The sequence below is a fragment of the Silene latifolia genome, chromosome 11 (assembly GCF_048544455.1).
Source record: "Silene latifolia isolate original U9 population chromosome 11, ASM4854445v1, whole genome shotgun sequence".
In the NCBI taxonomy this organism is placed as follows: domain Eukaryota; kingdom Viridiplantae; phylum Streptophyta; class Magnoliopsida; order Caryophyllales; family Caryophyllaceae; genus Silene; species Silene latifolia.
The window spans coordinates 91314468-91336278 of record NC_133536.1 but is presented as its reverse complement, the minus strand read 5'-3'; the positions used below and the strand labels follow the sequence as shown (position 1 = coordinate 91336278).

Genomic DNA, 21811 nt, shown 5'->3' with positions numbered 1-21811 from the left:
GTCATAGAAAACTAACGCGTGACCTCTATATGAGTCAGTTTTCATGCAATTATTAGGTGGTTTGGTTTTAGGCGGAATATGATGCATATTATCGTTACGAAAAATAAATAAATGAATGCAATACGTAAATAAAATTCCTAGTGTGGCCTATCCTAGTAAAAAGAACATAATACAACTTTGGAATCCACCGTTGGACCCGAGAAGCTTGTCTTGATGTTCCATCTTTGTCCATGCAGCGGGAGTGAGCATCCGGTTCTCCATCTTTGGTCTTCTCAAAAATTACAATTTAAAATTTACAAATATAAACCTATTTACATTCTAAATACAAAAAACTGTAATTACAAGTGAAAAAAAACAAAACGGAGATACGAGATCTCAAAATACAACCAAGACCGTGTTCCATCATTACGGTAACACGTTCTACTAAGGCCACACTAAGTTACAACCGATTGTAAAATAAATAAATACGTAATAAAAACATTCAAAAACATTCAAAATTAACGATAAATAAAATGCATCAACTAAAAACAAATTTATTCGTGACATAATTCTGTAATTATGTTAAATTTATCCAAACCACCTTTTAACGATTAAAATTTATGTGATAAAACCGCTTCTATCAGTTTAATTTTAATCTATTACAATCCGTTACTTTAAATACGCTTTAAAATAACTATATGGTACGTGAGTGAACCGTGTCACTATCAAGCGAGTGTACAACATCCGTATGATGTACAATTTATGGCCAAAAGAGAATTTAAAACAAAAAGAGTAAAATTCAAAGCTGCCAAAACAAAATCCCTCGATCCAGGGACAAAAGTGCTCGATCGAGGAACAAAAGGGCTCGATCGACTGAACTGCTAGTCGATCGAGAGGAATGCCAAACAGAAAGAACTCGATCGACAAAACTGGTGGTCGATCGAGGACTTTTATCAGCAAGACTGCTCGATCGAGTACGAGGACTACTCGATCGAACAGTGGGGTTTTAAACAGAGGTCGATCGAGTACTGGAAGTGCTCGATCGAGCAAAAACAACAAAGAAGGGCTCTCGATCGAGTAGTAACATGTTCGATCAAGGGCAAAAACATGCTGAAAACATAAAACCCTCGTGAAAACAGTTTGACATAGCAAAACAATTGCAATTTATGATCTAAAACGCGAAAATCAAATCAACAATTGTCAAAAATTAACATATTGTTATAATCTCCGTATAAAATAACAATATGCAAAAGAACAAATCGAAAAATCAAGCAAAAACAGCCGTGTAAAACATGTGACGGCACGGTTTTCAAGATAAAAACAACAACAAGTGCAACCGTGTAAATTGGACACGGTTCCCAAGACAAAAATTGCAAAGCAGCCGTGTGCAAAACAAAAAAAATTCTGCCGAGAGGCTGCCGCACGGTTTTTAAGACAAAACAAAATCGTTTCAAATCGATTTATGAAAAATCACAATGTAAATATACGTGGCCTCGCTCTGATACCACTTGTAGGGAAATATCCGTAAAATTCCCTTAATTTTAAGGATTATAACGTAAATATAACATGTGATTTATGGTCATAAACGAAATACAATAGAAAACGATAAAGATTAAGAATCAACCTCGGGTCCCTTGATGTGCGGCGTAAAGAACAGAAATCAACAGAGATTTCCTCCTAATCGTTGCACCCAAGACCGTCTGAGACTATGCCCTTGTGCTAGAAATGCTCTCTAATTGACTTGCAATATCGAGAGAGCTATTGTGAGGTTATTCGATGTGAGATCTAGAAATTTCAGAGAAGAATGCTCCGAAACCCTAATTTTTGAGACAAATGAATTGCTTAGGTCAAAAGGAGAGAGGCTCTCTCCTTTTGTCATGTTCGGCCAAACCGAGAGCCCAAGGGGAGGGAGTGGGCTTTCACTTCCTCCTTATTCTAAGTCGTAGTTCAGCTCGAAATTACTAAAATGTATATGACGGGTTTTCAATTATAAATCGTCATCGGTTATCGGTTATTAACGTATCAACTAGTGACATGACTCAGTCGATATATTAATACATGTCCGATAAAGACAATATTGTATAATTAATTCAATATACATTAATTAAATATAAATCGTTTATATTCAATTTACGAATTAACTGTTTAATTCGTCTTAGCCATTATTATTTAATCCGTATTAAATAATTATCTCAACATCGCGTTTGACTAATTACTAGTCAATAACTCCGACTAGCTGGTTAGTCAAATTTGGCATCAACATGACTGTATTTTCATACTGTCACATCTCTCAAACGTATCTTATAGGTGTGACTTTTAGGGACCAGTTGATCACCGCCATCTGTATGACAATAACGTCAAACTTATCTAGCAAGCCAACCGTTATTGATAAACGTGGATCAACTGATAATAATACCAAAAGTATGCCCTTTGATCCTTTTAGAGATTTATAAGTCCTTACACTAACTGTAAAGGACACCAGCCCCAACATCTCCCTCCTCTTATTTCAATTCACCATACTCTTCTCCTTCGACACCATACATGCCACTCTCCTATAATATTCACCACCATCTCCTTTCACCATTTTCGCTCCAATTCTGAACCATGTCTGCAACCTGCCACCTCTAACACCATTCACATCCATAGTCAGCCACCTCCAACACTAATTCATCACCCAAATTCTTCTGCCACCTTCTCGGATCACCTACAACAGCAGTCATGCCCTGCATCCCAATCAACAATCACTAAGCATCTTATTTCAATGCCGAAACCGACCTCTGCTACACTTAATCGTCCCATAACCACGCTTAGCTCCACATGGGCCGTCCAATGAAGTCTCACTTGCCTCCATCTTGCTGCGAAAACATGTTCCTCCATGAAACAACCACCACGCATGAAGTCGGAATCAAACCCGAGTATCGTCCCAAAGCACCATACGGGCATACGTTCATCGGTCCATACACCTCCTCAACTCAAACCATCATGGCTCATACTCGGCAACCCATAAAAGACAACTGTTATAAAAACTCGGACCCAATTCTCAGTAACACAGTTCAGCCAACATCGTCGACGTCGAGCCCACATTAACTCGAGCTCACCATGCTTCATTTGCTCAACTCGGCACCGGAATGGTTCGAGCATCATTACTCTCTCCATCATTCGCTTATCATGCTCGAGCAAAAATCACATCAGCTTTGTCTCCCTCATCTTTCAGCTTGTGCGGCCGAAATCACACAAAATCACCATTGCTTTTACAACCATGGAAAACGAATCTCCATTCTACATAGTAAACAAAGAGCAAATTTATTAGATTATGCATTCCTAACAAAAATAGAGTGGTCACAAGAAAAATAAAAATAAAAATGATCGATAATAAAAATGACTTTTTAGAAGAAAATGGAGGATACATATATATATGGGAGGGAAAATTCAATCGACAGGGAAGAGACTCAAAACTTACAAATGCAATTCAATGGCATTCATGAGTTGTTAATGCATAGTTTTTATGGTAATTAAGATGAGGAGATGGAGAGGCACAGTAACGGACGGTGGGACTCAAGAGCTTACCGAAACGATTTACTATTTTTTTTTTTATGGAGCATTTATTTTTCATCTTATTGGCTACGTAGGAACATAAAGCTAGAAGAAGGAGAATGCTAGAAAAAGGCTAATATAATGATGCCACGTCACATTAGATTACTTAGTATGTTTAGCCTTTTTATATTATTTATAGATGCTGTACAATTATTTTCACTACTAACATAATTACTTTTACTATTTAGCCATACAATTTTAAGAGATCAAAAATTAATATAAATATATTACATATATGCATTAAATCAAATCAAAATAATTATACAATATTATATCTTTTCGAAATATAGCTTAATTTATTTATCTTTTAATAGTTTCAAAATATAACCTACTTATATTATATTTGTGTATGTTAAAGAATTGTAAAATTATGTGATGATACTAATTAATAACATAAGTGGGGCATGTTTATTTTAAGGAAAATCATCATATTTTGATATTCTTTAAATTTATAATTCAACCAAAAACTATATAATATTTACATTAAAATCCCTTGGTCGGGTCCATCATACATAGTGCTATGATTAAAAACTATAGATTTATTTAATTACATTGAAGTCCCTTGGTTTCTGGAATATATATCAATACTATATATTAATTCTAGAAACCAATGGACTTCAATGTAATTAAATAAATCTATACAAATTATTATACTATATAGTTTTAAATCAATAGTACTGTGCGATGGACCTGAACAAGGGACTTCAATGTAAATATTATATAGTTTTGATTGAAGTATAAATTTAGAGCACACTGGAATATGGTGATTTCCTTAAAATAAGCATGCCCCGCTTATGGTATTAATTAGTATAAAGATGTTAATTAATTAGTATATTATATTTTGAAAACTATTAAAAGGTAAATAAATCAAGCTAGATTTCCAAAAAATATAATATTTCATAATTATTTCGACTTAATTAATTTAATGCATATGTGTAATATATTAATGCATATATGTAATATATTTATTTCGAGTAGTGAGACTAACAAAAGTAACCGTGGATATAGTAATCACTCATTGGATACTTAAAGAGTAAAAGTAATTCTGTTAGTAGTGAAAAGAATTGTAGTAACATTGGATATAGTAATATGATAGTAATCACTCATTTGAATAGTCAAAGTAATAATATTAGCAGCGATAGGGAGTAGTGAAAGTAACAGAAGTAGGATTAGTGAAATTATCAATATTAATGTAAAAGTAACAACAATTACGGCGGGAGTAGTGAAAGTAAAAGTAATAATAATGAATGTAATAAAAGTTAGCAATACTAAGAACAAAAGAAAGTATATATGAACAATTAGCTAAGTAATTGATTTAAGTAAAATATTAATAGCGGGAATAGTAAATTTCTCTCATAATTTATTTCATTGTAATTTTAAGATATACTCCATATAATAGAAAAATATATTAATGATAAATTTATGAGTTATGCAACTTTAAAGTAGTTTTAGTTAATTGAAAATATATTTTAATACTAAATAGAGGTAGCCCGGGCGAAGCCGGGCACCCATACTAGTATATATATAGTACTAGGTTTGGTGCCCGGCTACGCCCGGGCTACCTTTATTTACCATTTAAATTTTATTTTTTATGAAATATGATTCGCTAAATTTGGTTAACACATACATTTACAACTTATATTTTGAAATTATGATGAGATGTAAAATTAATCAACAAATTATGAGACACGTTCAGCATTCCCGATTTTAATATTATGACTTTCACTACATACCATGTTAATACTATTATGTTCACTACTTCTTCGGTTAATGTTGTTTCTTTAACTACTCCTGCTATTTTTATGGTTAGCCCGTTAGTTTTGTCAAAATCATATATTTAAATAAATTAATGTTTTCCTAAAATTGAATTATTAGTTAATTTTTCATACTATCTCCATTATTCCTACTGTTACTTTCATTACATGTGTTATGACTACTATTACTTTGACTTCTTCCGCCGTCATTATTTTTTCTTTCACTATTCTTGCATTTATTATTGTTAAATTTCACTACGTGCGTTGCTGCTAATATAACTTTCACTACTTTCGTTGCTATTATTGTTACTTTTACTACTCACATGAGTGGTTACTATTATATTAATTGATTATCTAATTGTATTAGAGTTATATATTTAAATAAATCTGAATATTATATTAGAATATTATTTAAAAGCAATCATCATTATTTACTAATTCAATTACAAATCTAATGAATTATAGTGTATTATATTTTTTGAAAATCTACATTGATTTATTTACCTTTCAATAGTTTTCAAAATATAACATATATACTTATATTATATTTGTGTATGTTAAATAATATTAACATCTTTATACTAATTAATACAAGTGAGGCCTGTTTATATTAAGAAAACTCACATCATACGGTGTTCTTTAAATGTCTGCTTCAACAAAAGCTATATAATATTTACATTGAAGTCCCTTGTTTAGGTCCATCACACAGCAATATTATTAAAAACTATATATATAATTAATTTTTATAAATTTATTTATATACATAAAAGTCCATTGGTTTCTGGAATATATATATATATATATATATATATATATAGTATTGACTGATGATTAGAAATATCAATATTTTTACAAATACATAGTTATAAATAATTACATATAAAACACATGCTGGCAAACGTGAAAAAACAAAGAGGAAGGTTGGGTTTGAAATGAGGGAGTATTAAAAAAACGAAAAAAGTGCTACAATTTTCCGAGTTAACAACCTCCTAAAATTTCCTCTAACAAAGGATTTCTAATTTCCTATACAAAGCTCCTGTGTCTATGTCCCTTTCCAAAGCTTATCAATCCCTACTTCTTTTTTTTTTATCCTTACCCACCCTTTCCTTTTCTTTCCCCCATTTCTTTTCTCAATTCTTTTCTCACCTTCGTGAGCTTTTCAATCCCTTTTTTTTCGTCTTTAACCATTTCTTTCACCTGTTTCTTTCCTTCACTCTTTTCTCAATCAAGCACACACACACACACACTTCCACTTCCCCTAGCTCCCTGCTTATATGGCCTCTTCCTCGCATGCGAACCAAGTTAGTGAATTTAACTGAAATTATTAGTTGGTTTTGATTACAAGATGAGCACAATTATTAATTTTAATTAATAAGGATTATAACACCTTGATTTCTGGTAAAAACGGAAGATGTTACAACAACAAAAATTCCATCATGAATTATATTGACTTTTACCCAACAACATTGGTAATTCCATATCGGTATCAAATTACATGATGGGAGGCTGATACGTCTGTCGTATACCTATCAAAAATAAACTAACTAAACTAACTATATAGCTAGGAAAGTCAGGTCGATCTCCTCAGGGAGGCAAGATATTTGTAGAAGTCCGTCTATTTGGTCACAAATGGGGGGGTTTAATTGAATTGTTTTCTAAACTAAAGGTTTAAAGGAAGAGAAGTAGAGAAAAGAGCAGTAAAAGCAGGAAATAGAATTAAACTATCAGATAGAGAAAGGTCATGTCAGGAATTCGGTTCACTACGGTAGTCCAGTGACTCAACTGTAAACAACTTAGACAAATTAATACGAGACGGATATGGAAAAGTCCTTTCGGTCCACTTTCTATCCTAAATTACCACTAACTTAACTTTCATCCTCGTCAGGGTAGTCTACTGTTCATAGCAGGCCTATTTAGTCCAATCTTTCGATCTAGGATTAATTTTAGCCAGATTAAAAGGGTGACTCAGAAGCGTGCACTCAACTAAGTCGGTAAAATACAATTAAATTGCTATGGTGACAGAATCTCACAATTAATTCATCTAAACTATTTACTACATCGTCACATTTCTACCGTAGTTCCCCTAATCCCAACATGAAAGAAGTTTAGCTACTCATATTGCTATTAATACTATCAAAACTAACAGCAGGTAAATAACCAGCATTCAACATATTAAAACGATGATTAAATTGCATAAAAAGTAAATTAGGGCAAAAAGTAAATAAAGCAAGACGAAGAATTAAAGCAAATGAAATGAAGTTTATTATTAAGAAAGGAGAAAGAGATTACAATCGTGCGAATCCGGCGTAAAGAACAATCAAATCCGAGCGAAATAAATCCCAAAATAAAGTTACAGTGAAGGAGAAAATAGTACGCAGTCTTGAATGATAGATAACTTTGATAGTCGGAAAATTAGATGCTAATAACCTAGTAACGTAATGCTTAAATAGAAAACAACTAAGTCCATAAGCTAAAATAAATTCACGGGCTAATTAAAGCCCATGCCAGCAGAAACCACTCGATCGAGTGGAATAAAACCACTCGATCGAGCAAAACTCAGGATAATCTACTTGATCGAGTAGAATAGTTACTCGATCGAGTAACCCCTCTTTATAGCACTTCTGGATCGAGTAGAAAAGCACTCGATCGACCAACCAAGGATGTAGAAACCACTCGATCGAGTAACAAAACCACTCGATCGAGTCTTCTGACTTCAATTCAGCTCAAATCCATGCCCGACTGCCTCGTAAATCGTGCCTTCACGCTTCCCAATGCAGTATCTCACTCTGGAAAATCCCGTCTCCTCTAAATGCATGCAAAAAGGACAAAAAAGGGTACGATTCCACTACTTTCGCGTTCATTTCTACAAAACGGACAAAACGAACCAAAGTAGCCAATTCGGGGCATAATACTATATAAACAGTACAAAAATGCATAGAAATACGTGCTAAAATAGGCTAAAAAGACTATACAATATGCACGTATCAGAGGCCGGGGAGCACCACCAATTAAAAACAATGGAACCGATAAAACACAAAAGAAATTACTTCAGAAAAATGTTTGTTGGTCTTTTGTTGAGAGAAGTATCCAATAACAACTTCCTCTTGCAAAACAAATACTAAAAATTCAACATGAGGCGTGTAATCACACAGTCACATCGCACTTGCTATAACACCACTAGCAGCACGAACACCAACTTCTCTGATGAGGGAAGAAACAATCTTTACAGAAGAATAATAAAATACTCCTCACAGACGAAAAAATATGATTATAAACTATGAACACATTAAATTTCATGCTTCTTAGATTTCTAGCATACAAGGCTAAGTGCTTCCACCTATACTCACTGTAAAATCTCGAATAATGCCCTTGAAAGATGAGAAGAATCAAACCCTATCTTATTGATTTAAACTAAAGGATAACTACTGGGTTATAGGCTCGTACGAAAGGATTTAAGCCGAGTATACAAAATCAGAACCTCACAAAATCAGCCAAAGATAAGTCGGATACTAAAGAGTTTTTTCTTTCTATCCTTGTACAAATTAGTAACATATGGTGTGTACTTCGATATAATCTGAGTAATGAACAGGAGGGGAGGGGAGGGGAGGGAATGGACGGAAGAGAAAGGGAAGAAAAAGGAATTGACGAGTACAGTTTTCCTTTCAAAATATTTCCATTTGCCTACAAATTTCTCCATCTAAACAAGGTGTTTAAGAGCATAAAAGGACACATGAGGAAAAACAACCAACTCAAGCAATCTTAATCCGGGCTTGCCAATATCACCCTGCGTACGTTTCCCCGACTCTGACCATATCAGATAAGCTTAATGATTTCAAGAACCTTAAATTAAAGAGCACATTCAATGGCAATGACAATGGAATGGAAGTAATGTTGCCCTCTAGATGACAAAATGACAAAAAAATAGCATTATAAAGCTGCTTATTTTACATCAAATTGGATAAACAAACCAGTTTTATGTGGACCAACCTATGCTCCCCCACTTGAAAGATGAGAAGAATCAAACCCTATCTTATTGATTTAAACTAAAGGATAAACTACTGGGTTATAGGCTCGTAGCGAAAGGATTTAAGCCGAGTATACAAAATCAGAACCTCACAAAATCAGCCAAAGATAAGTTAGATACTAAAGAGTTTTTTTTCTTTCTATCCTTGTACAAATTAGTAACATAGGGTGTGTACTTCGATACAATCTGAGTAATGAACAGGAGGGGAAGGGAGAGGAGGGGATGAACGGAAGAGAAAGGGAAGGAAAAGGAATTGACGAGTACTGTTTTTATTTCAAAATATTCCCATTTGCCTACAAATTTCTCCATCCAAACAACGTGTTTAAGAGCATAAAAGGACACATGAGGATAAACAACCAACTCAAGCAATCCTGATCCGGGCTTGCCAATATCACCCAGCGTACGTTTCCCCGACTCTGACCATATCAGATAAGCTTAATGATTTCAAGAACCTTAAATTGATGAGCACATTCAATGGCATTGACAATGGAATGGAAGTAATGTTGCCCTCTAGATGACAAAATGACAAAAAAATAGCATTATAAAGCTGCTTATTTTACATCAAATTGGATAAACAAACAAGTTTTATGTTGCCCTCTTATCCCACAATTTCCGAAAGCCTTTGAGACACTCAGATAATGTTATTGTTGTATCACCAGCAAAGACAATTTAGCACTTCTTGATTTAAGTTATAGCAGTCTTGAATGTTGACAATATAACAAATGTTATCTAGTAGCTAGCCGGCAAAGTTGTTGAGAATTTGAGATGTGCCCATGAGCTATAGGTATGGAAAACCAAGTAGAGACTATCTCAATGTCAACAAAACGAAGTAGAGACTATCTCTCCATCGCTCCGCTCCCTCTCCATTACAGGAATCAATACATATATATAAAGCAGAAACTTTTCGAGCGATATTAGAGAGTCCAACTTTTTATGACTACCTAATGTGAATTGAAATTAGTAATTATAATCTTTAAATATGTTCTAATTAATTATTATAATCTTTAAATAAGTTCTAAGAGAATTAAAATAGGAGTTTAAGAGAGCTTATATATACATGATAACTTTTGCAATCGAGCACATATGCATGAGAACTCGAACTCTAAGCAAACACAATTACATAATACTTTTAAGAGTGTATATATACACTTGAGTGCCTTCGTGTAATCGTGTACATATACAGTACAATAAACCATGCCTAATCAGTTAATCCTCATCTTTGCTTTTTAATTATTTTTTTCTTTTTGTTCTCTAATATCGTACCAAATTTGTTATGCTATGTAGGTAGTAGGTACATGCACAAAGGAACGATAGACTTGCAAAGAGCAAACCAGTATTTTTAGGTTGTCAATGTGGCTTGGTAATTATCACCGTTTGAGTTTGTTAAAATTGTTAGAATTTTGGTTGTCAAGGAGTTCTTAGCATTGATTCTTATTTTTTTGTGTTATTATAACAATTAGTTTGATATGTTAATATTCAAATCACTTAAATAAATTTTAAAATTAATTAGTTACAATTTTTCTATTAGAATTAGGAAATAACTAATCATTTACAATTTTCCTACGTGGTAGTCTCCAACTTTTTAAAAACACTTAAATACATTTTAAAATTAATTACTTACAATTTTTCTATTAGAATTAGGAAATAATTAACCATTTACAATTTTCCTATTAGAATTTAGAAAAATAAAATTTAAAATTAATTACTTACAATTTTTATATTAGAATAAGAAAATCATTAATCATTGACAATTTTCCTATCAGAATTAGAAAATTATTTATTAATATTAGTTTACTTATTATCTTAAAATTACTTTTTCCAACTTTTCCATTGAAATTAGAAGATTATTTCTTAATTTTCGTATTTATTTATATATGTGAAAACTTCGATTTACTATGGGAAAAAATATAGATATATTCATAATCACAAGTTTTACGGATAATTTATTATAATTACTTACAATTTTTATATTAGAATTAGGAAATCATTAATCATTTACAATTTCCCTAACAGAAATAGAAAATTATTTATTAATATTAGTTTATTTATTATTTTAAAATTAGTTTTTCCAACTTTTCTATTGGAATTAGAAGATTATTTCTTAATATTCGTATTTATTTATATATATGAAAACTTCGATTTTCTACAGAAAAAAAAAACATAGATATATTCATAATCACCAGTTTTACGGATTATTCATTATAATAATTCACAACATAAAATGTCTGTCAGCTCAAACTTTTTTAAAATACTTAACATAAAATTAAAAAATAACATAAAGAATAATATAGAAATAGTATTTAATAAAAAATAACATAAGAATAATATAGAAATAGAGTTTAATACTATAATTAGCTAAACATCATATTTTAAATATTATATCTAATAACTTAATAGTAGTCTCAAGTCTTTGTAATCAATCCAAGTGACTTAATTTTGTTTAGTACTAACTACTCTCGAGAATCCAAATGAATTCCATAGCAAATCTATCATTCTAGAAATTTCGTTACGACCTGATTACTTCCTATGATAAGCTGAAATTGATCATTACACGATCCATTCATTGCGTATTTTATCATTATCAGAGTAGTCATGCCTATTTTATTCCATCATTATAATTTTCCGACCCTCGCTTCAAATTTGCTATAATTATGTATTTGCCTATATCAATCTATCATCAAAATTTACAAAAATTTCTTGGGATATTCAACCTCTACTACACACGGAGTAATATATTCTGTATTAAACAACGATTTTTCTTAGGATGTTTACTTCAAAGGTACACAATAAGTTAGCTTGGAAAAAAAGTTTTGACATTTCTTACGTCCCATCATTTATTTATTCATTTAATTTCTATAAGTAATATTTTACTCAAATGTAAAAAATTGGGACAGAGATAGATCTGACAAACGAGCCAACCGGGCCAGGTTCGGGTTGGGATCAGACAATTCAGGTTTTCAAGAATTTGATTCAAAATGGGTCGTGTCGCATAAGTGGTGGAGTCAAGGGGGCTAGCGGGGTGAGGGCGATCAGAAATTTCAATGTTTTAGTTAAAATTTTCCAACTTTTTTCGAGTTTCCTTACACCATTACTCATTCGCCCCTGCCGAGATTTTTCGTCCCCGTTGGAGTTTATTCCTGCCTCCGCCACTGGGTCGGGTTATTTCAGGTTCGAGTCATCTTCGGATACGTTATTATCACATTATTTAAGGATAGTAGTCAGTTCCAACAATAAACATTCGGGTTGGGTTATTTTAAACATTTTAGAAATTTGATAATTACATTACCTAGAGTATTAGTCTAAACGTTATTATAGACATTTTGATAATTACAAGGTGTATTATTCTAATTCTGCAAAAATTTGGAGTACATAATGTTCGGTTTGTAAGTAAAAAAACGTAAATATAGAGAATATAATGCTTTTGATGGGATGATCTCTCAAAATAATCATATAATATGAAAAAAGATAAATAAAAGTAAGACAAATATAGGTTAATCATCATCTTTAACATCTTTTCACATACTCCACATTAATATGGTATAATTATTATTTTATTAGCCAACCCTGTGCAAAAACCAAATGAGGTATTTACCTTAAGTTGTATTACCTTTTTATTACTATGAATTGATTTCTTGTAATTTAACAAAATTTCATTAGGTTTTTGATTTAAATTGGGCTGCCTTCATGACCACTTGGATGGATTTTTCTCTCCCCGTTTGTTGATAAATATTTTCTTAATTACGTTTCTTTATATGTTAACATGCGTTTATGTGTTCAAATTGTAAAGCAATTGAATTTTTTTATTCGGTTTTATCAATTATAAAAACATCTTAAAAATATTATCAAATGACATTTTTAAGGAAATTTTAACACAAACACTTTCAAGTTTACACTACCTTTTCATAAAAATTTCAAGTTTTAACAACTCACACGATTGCCCAGAAAGAAGGTCAATCTCAATGGCAAGTAGTATACTCAAAAGGGGTAAAAAACGATACACTTGAAAGTCCATCCTTTAACCACTGCTTTAAATGATCTCGGGCAATCAAACTAATACACATCAAAAGAGTAGTAGCACAAAATGAGGCGGCTACATTCATTTTGTGCCATGGGGAATCAGGAGGGGCCTAATAGACTGAGTTAACAGGTGTTTGAGGACAGGTCTTAAGAGTGTTGGCAACAGATCAAGAAGAGCAATAAAAATGAATAGAGGAAAGTCACTACGGGTTGAAGGGGTTTAACACTGAGTTGACAAAACCACCAAATGATTAAGGAGAAAAGATCAGAATAAATCAAGACATTGATAATAATAATAAAGACATGAAACACATGGTTGAGGTGAGGAGGAGAAGTTCAAAAAGAAGGGATTTAAGAGGCTTAAGGATGTGTTGAATCTATATTAGTCGTTTATCATAATTTAGATACAAAGATCAAAAGAGAGAGGACATGTACATGTTGTACGTAAGACATGCAATATTAAACAAATATAATTGAGATAGATGTTTTGCGTACCACCATTCAACATTTACATGGTCGTATGCTTACAAAATGAAGTATTAGTAAATGTTGTAAGTTAATCTAATTTGTGAATCTTATAAAATCGGCCTCAGTTATCACATGTTCATTTGATGGAATTAAACCACATTTTTGGGAATGACGTTTTAAAGTAACTAAAATCAGTGGCGCGTACAACAATAAAAATAGGTAATTTCATAACATAACTGTGTCTTCGGATGCTATACAACTGATATAGTTAATACCAAAAGGAGTAGCTTTTAAGTTAAAGGGATTAATGATCCATCAATAATCAACCCAAAAGTTTTCTGTGTTCCGATTTTCAAGATAGTTGAACTTTATTTTTTATCAACTTAATTGACTTCTACTATCAAACCATGACAATGTAAACCAACGTTTGCAATCTGTTGTTCACCAAATTCTTAGAACATTCAACATGCATATTGTTAAAGATGATCCTAATGGGAGTCTCATGCATTCTATGTAACAGAATCACAAATATTTTTGTACTGTTGTTTAGAGACTACTAATTTTATTGGAATTTAGTATGGATTTGATTTTACGAGAAGGTATAAAAAGAGCAAAACACTCTCTTAATTGTAGATAGTCAAAGTAAACTTTTGCTATAGGAGATTTAACATTTCTCTAAACACACTAAATATAGATATTTATGATACTTGTTCCTTTACGTAACACCATTTAGTTTTACGTAGTTGTTATAGGTTAAAATAATTTGCAAAACTCATAAAGGTCTGTCTCAGTTATTAAGGGCGGTTCATTTGGTGAGCTGCACTATATTTATGGAGATAATTTTTTGTATTTAATTAAAAGTGATTTCTATAACAATAATGGAAAAACTAATTACATACTCTTACTATATTACTTGATGTTTTACAACTGAAATGATAACTACTAAATGACAAAACTCCTTTGCTAAAAGCACTAATAGTTCATTGATCAACTATACTAATCACGAACTTTTGTTTATCAATGATTTAAACATAATTGAATTTCTTTTATCAACTATATAATAAATTTATAAAGAAGACCCTAATGGGAGGCCCGTGCATCGCACGGGCTTTTGAACTAGTCAGGTACCAAATTGTGAGTATCTTTAAAATCAGTCTTCGTCAAAATCATAAGACAAAATAAAGGTTTAGACATCATAGTCAAAGCGAACAAATCAAAGGATTTTCCTCAAATAACACGCGCGAAAAAAACGCCAAAATATGCACACCTATCATCTTGAAACATCTAGAAACCCATCCAAGCACAAAGTATAAACTACGTCAACAAACCGCAAGTCACAACATAAACACAAGGAAGGGAAGGGGAAGGTCACATATATATTTCCGATGGCTTTTTTTATATGAACATGACTATGGCCTTAGTTTTCGTTGTTTTGCGAGCTAGGTATAGGCATAGACAAAGAGCCATACAAAATTGAAGTTTTTAATTTGTTTCGTTAAACAGTTCGACAACTAAAGCCATCAAGAGGCTGTCAATGGAACATCAAACTGAAGTCGGTCAAATTACCATCACAACTAAAGCCATAAAGATTTGTTTGTAACATCAGTTTCTGCCATATTACCAAGCCTTTCACCGACCTGCATACTCATTTGTAAAATCTACATATCAGCACAAAACTAAAAACGGAAAAGAAAGGTCTCTACTGCAAAGAGGCCCACGTATCATCTGTTTTTGTCGGCGAATGTAGCTAGTGACTAAGTCGGTCATATCGGCAATAAGTTTCTCAGAATTAAATGTTGATCGTTCCTACAAGATAAAATAAATATATCAAATCAGGTTTAAAGACTACAGTACAAAAACAAATATCAAACGTACAGGCAGAACAAAATGGCAAATCTTAAATACTTCTTGAAATTCAGAAATACACTTTATCTGAGTCTCCTCCATCTGAGATGCATGGGTAGAAAGTTTACTTGATTCATCAATGACATTGTTTAGGTATTCATTAACGAACTATGAAGTATCCTTCACGTGTTCAATGCCATCATGAAGCCTCTGGCAACAAAAAGAGGAAACAATCAGAGTCATTTATAATCTTCGTTAAGATACAAAAAAGAACGCGGATATAAATTAGAGAGTTGTAGATTCTTGCTAATGTTGAGACAAAGCTGGCGACCGTTTCCACCTGATGGGACGCGAGAGTTAATTGAAGATCCTAATACATTGTAAGTACTTCTGTGTCCTCATTCACCAGAAACTAACAGAAATAAAAAGAAATGTTCAGTGGCTCTTGACCAATGTGTATAAAAGTTTATGGTGGTCATACTAATTACGGAAGCTCGAACAATCATTTATCCATTTTTGCCTCTTCAGTTCTTAAACCCCATACATGATACATGGTACAGGTAGAGTAATCTTTTACTAATGTCAAGGATGAAATGTATACCATGTACAAGTCAACCGTAAGGCATGAAAAATGAGGAAGTGGACGTGATGTATTATGAAGCGAAAATTAAGAATATAAAACCATTGTTCACACACACCTCTTCAATGCACCGAGGGTTGTTAGAAGCTGAAGATGACATCTCTTCTAATATTGAAGAGCCTCGACTTGAGAAATATGCAAGGTCTTTGAAGCCATCACATTTTTCTTTAACTCAGTAATAGCCTGTGAGGATATAGATTCAGCAAACAGCAAGGGCATGTCACTGTATGAAAAAATGGAGACACCCGGTTTTAGAAAATCTTGCAACCAAATTAGAATGAGTAAACAATACCATAAGAAAAACACTAAAGATTTACCTACGCCTAAATTAAATTTTCAGTTTTACCATTACATTACCAACTACTCCTATATGCTAAAACATCAGAGTGAGAGAAACACATCGGCTAGTTTAACAACAAAAATACAAAAGATTTACCTAAGGCCTGCTTAGGTTAAAGTTCCCGAAGAATTGACTCAGGCTTTGGCTTCCCAATCGATGGCACACTGCTTGACAACAAAGATAGTGAAAACTTAATCAAACCAATGCAGGCATTGTATAAATAAACGAGGAACAAACAACTATCATTTGTTTTTATTATAGTATTGTTCATCTAAAAGGAGAGAAGGCTCTACACTCACACCATTTTTTTGAATTTGTATTGCCTAACTAACAAAGACGGGAAAGATGAACCATGCATCTCTTTATTAAGGAAACGGATAGAAACATTATCGACCTCTGCTTTAGCAGCCGACAAATTTAGCACATACACCGTCTGAAAGATTTTAGACACATGAAACCTGAATGAGTAACAACTAATCACATAGGTGAACGAAATATATCAACATTAGCATAACCACCACAACAATTCACAAAGTTCCTGACGATGTCAAATCATTCATTCTAGAACAAGATTAAATCGAATATATTTTGAAGAGGTAAGACTCCAAATATTAAGCATGCTAAACAGACCCAAACCATTGGTCAAAGAAATTATTATGCGAGTTTGTCTATATGAGTATTTGTATTTAACAAAAAACGAACCTCGACATCGAAAACACCAAAATTCATTCCAAATTTGTGATGGCAAGGAATTCGTATAATCGGGATTCGAATCTAAGATCCTATACATGAAAGCTCTAACAGAAGTACTGAGTAGCAATGAAACTCCAGACAAAATAGTGATGATTAACTGAATCTAACGATTCATGAGCAGGAATTTTCCAAATTAAATGATAAGCCTAACAAAACCTGCAGACAAAAGTTTCAGAAAAACCTCGAAAACAACATTTCCAAAGAAAAACAACACCCCTAGTTCTTCAATAAAAAAAGGTCAAAATAAACCCTAATTCCTAAACATACGACAAAAATAATTTAACGTCACCTCCATCGTTGCCATGTCCTTCGTCGTTGATCCTCGCGTCTCCCCTGGTAGAGTTGAGGCTGTAGCTGTCATTAGAATTAGGGTTCATGGGAAATGGTGGAGATGTATGTATGGTTAAGAAAAAGTTGAGGGAAAAGGTAGATAAAATGAAATAAATAAAAAACAAACCTTGGCAAATCCTTCAGCGGTACCAGTTTGGGTATCCAGAAAGTCGGATTTTCTCCAAAGCACAACCAATAAGCACAACAATTAAAGTAGTGATATTCATAATCACATCATTGTTTTCAACAGCCATGGTCTTTGAATCACTAAACGATGTGTTTAGCTGTCCAGAGTTGTCATTTAGAAGTGCACTCTTTAGATCTAAAACTGTACTTTAATGGAGTTGGAATCCATTCTTTATGGAAAAAAAAGGCCTGATTCTAGTAAAAGACATGAAGCTTAGAAAGAAAGAAAAATTGTGAGATGAGAGAAGGAGCGGGAGAAGGTGATGGTGAGGGGAGAGTTTGAGGGACGATGATTATGATGAAGGTGTTTGGGAGGTAAAAATAATTGAGGTGAGAGACTGATAGTGGGGGGAGGGGTAGCAAAATTGATTGTGTTTGTTTGTTAGGCTCAAAGAGCAGCGTTTTTTGGGGAAAAGAGGCAGAGTGGTACGTGCGAGTACTGTTCATTATGAACGGTAACATCTCTTACCCACTTTTTGGTAAGGTGTATAGATAAGATACTACTCGTATTATACTTTTACAACTCAGACTATTAGCTCACAGAAGAAACTGCACAAGAGCCTCTTTTAATCTTGTACACGCAAATCTCCACAGATTTTAATACACACATTTAACAGTCCAACAAAGGCCATGTGAACAAACACGATACTCTAAAAATGGCATGGGAAACCTGTTTGGTACCACCAGTCACCAAAGATATTAGTTAACTAATCGAATTTTATGAAAAAAAACATATCTTAAAAGTAATAATGAGCTAAAATACAGGAGCAAAAACAGTTCTATTAATCTCTAAGCACTCATACGGCTTAAGAATGAAATAGTCGAAGTATTTTCTGCTAGCGTTATTTGTCAACACAAAAAACATTAGTATGAAATGGCGAACAGGAACTTTAAAAAGAAAACTCACTCATGACACTACACTACAAGCTCTTGCTTGGGTTGCTTCTTCCCTTTTTTGGGGCTGATCACTTTATCGCCCGTCATCAATCTCCCAAGGATATCAGCTTGTTTAGTGTTCCCCTCTTCATTGAGCGTCTTGATTAGACTCTCAGTGTTCTTCTGGTCAGTGGAACCTCCTTTACTTGATATTTTGCACAAAATAGAGTAAGCATTGAGGGTCTTTCCGGCAGCTAACAGAGAATCCAACACCTTATCGTAGCTCGAGAAGTCCAAGGTGAAATCCCTCTCCAAAGAAAAATCCAAAAGTTTAAGAGCAGCTATGGTCTTCCCTTTTTGACTCAAAACTGATAAAAGACGGTCAATGTCCACACCACATCCACTTTGCATTAGTAACTCGATTCTTCCAAGCGCCTCCTCAACATGACCTCTCATGAATAGTGCTTCCAGAATATTTGCTGCCAAGTCCATGTTATCCTTCACTCCCTTCTCCAACATAGTCTTCATAACCCGACTAGCTGTCTGAACCCGTTCATCTTTAAAGAGACCCTCCATGACCATTCTAAACAAAGCTGAGTCGGGATAGTGACCATTCTCAATCATGCTATCCAGCACCATTTTGGCATCGGCAGGTACACCTTTCTCCAGGAAACTACTGACAAGTAGTCTGTAAGAATCTGCTTCAGATAATACCCCTCTGTTGATCATTATCTTCTGTATGTCAAAGGCTGCTTCTGGGTTCCCTTCCTTTGAATGCCCGCGAATTAGATTATTAAAGGCAATCGGATCCTTGACACCTTTTTTCATTAGCTGTCGGAAAAGAGTTTCCGCCTTTTCAGTCTTCCCATTATTACACAGATATTCAATTATGGCATTATACGAAGGGGGTTCCATATGTAGGGTACTTTGCGGCCTCAATATTATTTCTTTTTCCATCAACTTATCCAACAACTTCACAGCCCGATCATGGGACTCAGCCTTGCAAAAGTTTTCAATCAAGATCCCATAATGTCCAGCTTCAGTCGGAATGCTTAACCTTATCATTGACTTTAACACATCATACGCTGCATCTAAGTTACCTAACTTGCATTGGCAGGCTAACAGTTTGATGAAGATGGAGTTGTCCTTTGGAGAAGTATGTCTCTCCACCATCTCCTTCAAAACCATCTGAGCCTCGGACATCTTCATAGCATCACAAAGACCAGGTAACAGTGTCGTGTATGTGACAGCATTAGGATTAATACCAAAACCTTTCATCTCTTCAAACATCTTAAACACCTCCTCTACCTTGCCCGATGAAACATAGCCCTTAATCATTGTGGTATAACTAATAACAGTAGGAGCAATGTTTTTTCCCTTCATCTCCACAAACAACTTCTCAGCCTCTTCAATCTTGTTCAAACGATAAAACCCATTAATCAACGTATTATAAGTAACGACATCAGGCATAATCCCTCGACTCTTCATATCCTCATAAAACCTATTGGCAGTCTCCTCCTTCTTACAAAGAAAGAACCCCCACAAAAGCACATTAAACGTATGCTTAGTAGGAACAATCCCTGCCTCAATCATCTTATTATAATACCTCTTGGCCATCATATACCTCCCACGACGTAAAATGACCTTAAACAAAGCATCATAAGAATCAACACTCCTCTTAACACCCAACTCACTCATTTGCTGAAAAATCTTAACCGATTCCTGAACAATACCATTGTTACCATAACAATCAATCAAAACAACAAACATATCCTCATCCCAAGGTACGCCTTTACCAGGCATATCCATCAAAATGCCCCTAGCATGATTAAGCTTTGAAGCGCGGCCTAAAATCTCAATAATCTTCATATGAGTATCTCTAGTATGCTTAAACAAACTAGACCTCTCAACCCACCTAAAGAACTGTAACGCATGCTCGGCATTACGAGCCTTATCCAAGACATCCAGCACAAGATATTCATCAAATTTAGGCACTAAATTACGTATAGAATTCTGTAAACGAGTAGTCCATGCTCTATTTGCCATCATTCTACAGATAATATCCTCTACCTTTTCAGGGTTACGACGCTTACCTCGTGTAGTGTGCCTCTGTTCATATTTGGGCGTTTCTTCAGCGTTTTCTGGGATTTGTTCGGTTGCGGAGACGGAATCAGTAAATGGTTCATCAATGGAGTTTGCAGAACAAAAGTATTTGATTAGATTGATAGCTGATCGATTGGAAGCATTGTAAAACCCAGGATAAACCCTAGGTTTCAAGTGATGCGACCTTAGACGAGAAATGAGAGACATTTTGATTGTTATGATGTTCAACGGATTCAAATGTTAACAACTAAGAAGGAGGAGAATCCATTGATTCTGAAATTTTTCTTTAGTTTTGATTTGGGGACAGAGAGTAGTGAGGCGTACAAGGGTTTAGCCGTTTAGATGGTGACACTATGCTGGTTGGGCCTAATGTTTCTTGGGTCACACTTGTAGGTTATACTCCGCAGTTAGTACCAATTTTGAAAGCTACTCATCCGGAGTAAATGTGTTATTTTATGCGGCATAGTATGTGTTCATGTTTAGCACTTGTTTTGTGCATATTATGTGTAATTGTACCGAGTTATCCCGAGTATGGATGGTCAAGGTAGGAACCGAGTTTAGAGCTTGGAAGTTTGATAATGTCGGAGACCCGAGTTGAAAGCTAGAGGCTTGTTTTGACAACAAGAAGAAGATACAAGCAGTGAAAGAGACTAGCCTAGCAAGCCAAGCAAGCGGCACAGATGGGTAGCCAGGCAACCCAGGCAAGTAGCCATAAGAGGTCAGAATGTCAATAAGAAGCAGCTCGGTAGCCAGGCTAGGGTGGCAAGCCGCCTGGCGGGTCGCCTGTCAGAGGTGGCGGGTCGCCATGTGCTGAAGACAAGATTGCCTTATTTCGTTATGTTTTTTAGGAAGTTATTATACATAAGACTTTTTATTATTGTTTTTCATTATCATTACTATCA

General features: G+C 34.0%; 1 protein-coding gene and 1 long non-coding RNA gene across 4 annotated transcripts; both read right to left on the bottom strand.

Moving 5' to 3' along the window:
• Positions 1-15284: 15284 nt before the first annotated feature.
• On the bottom strand, positions 15285-17865 carry LOC141611810 (uncharacterized). Of its 3 annotated transcripts, none has more exons than XR_012528767.1 (3): positions 17704-17865; positions 16758-17094; positions 15285-16544 (listed from the first exon to the last, which is right to left on the bottom strand). It is a non-coding gene; the product is annotated as an uncharacterized LOC141611810 (long non-coding RNA). The 3 variants fall into 3 exon arrangements; XR_012528768.1 differs by having other exon boundaries at positions 16758-16825; XR_012528766.1 differs by having other exon boundaries at positions 16758-17865.
• Positions 17866-18632: 767 nt separating this feature from the next.
• Positions 18633-21282, bottom strand: LOC141611809 (large ribosomal subunit protein mL102 (rPPR5)-like). The gene has a single exon (XM_074430448.1). The coding sequence runs from the start codon at positions 21114-21116 to the stop codon at positions 18846-18848; it is 2271 nt and encodes a 756-aa protein (XP_074286549.1). The 5' UTR covers positions 21117-21282; the 3' UTR covers positions 18633-18845.
• Between the last annotated feature and the right edge of the window lie 529 nt (positions 21283-21811).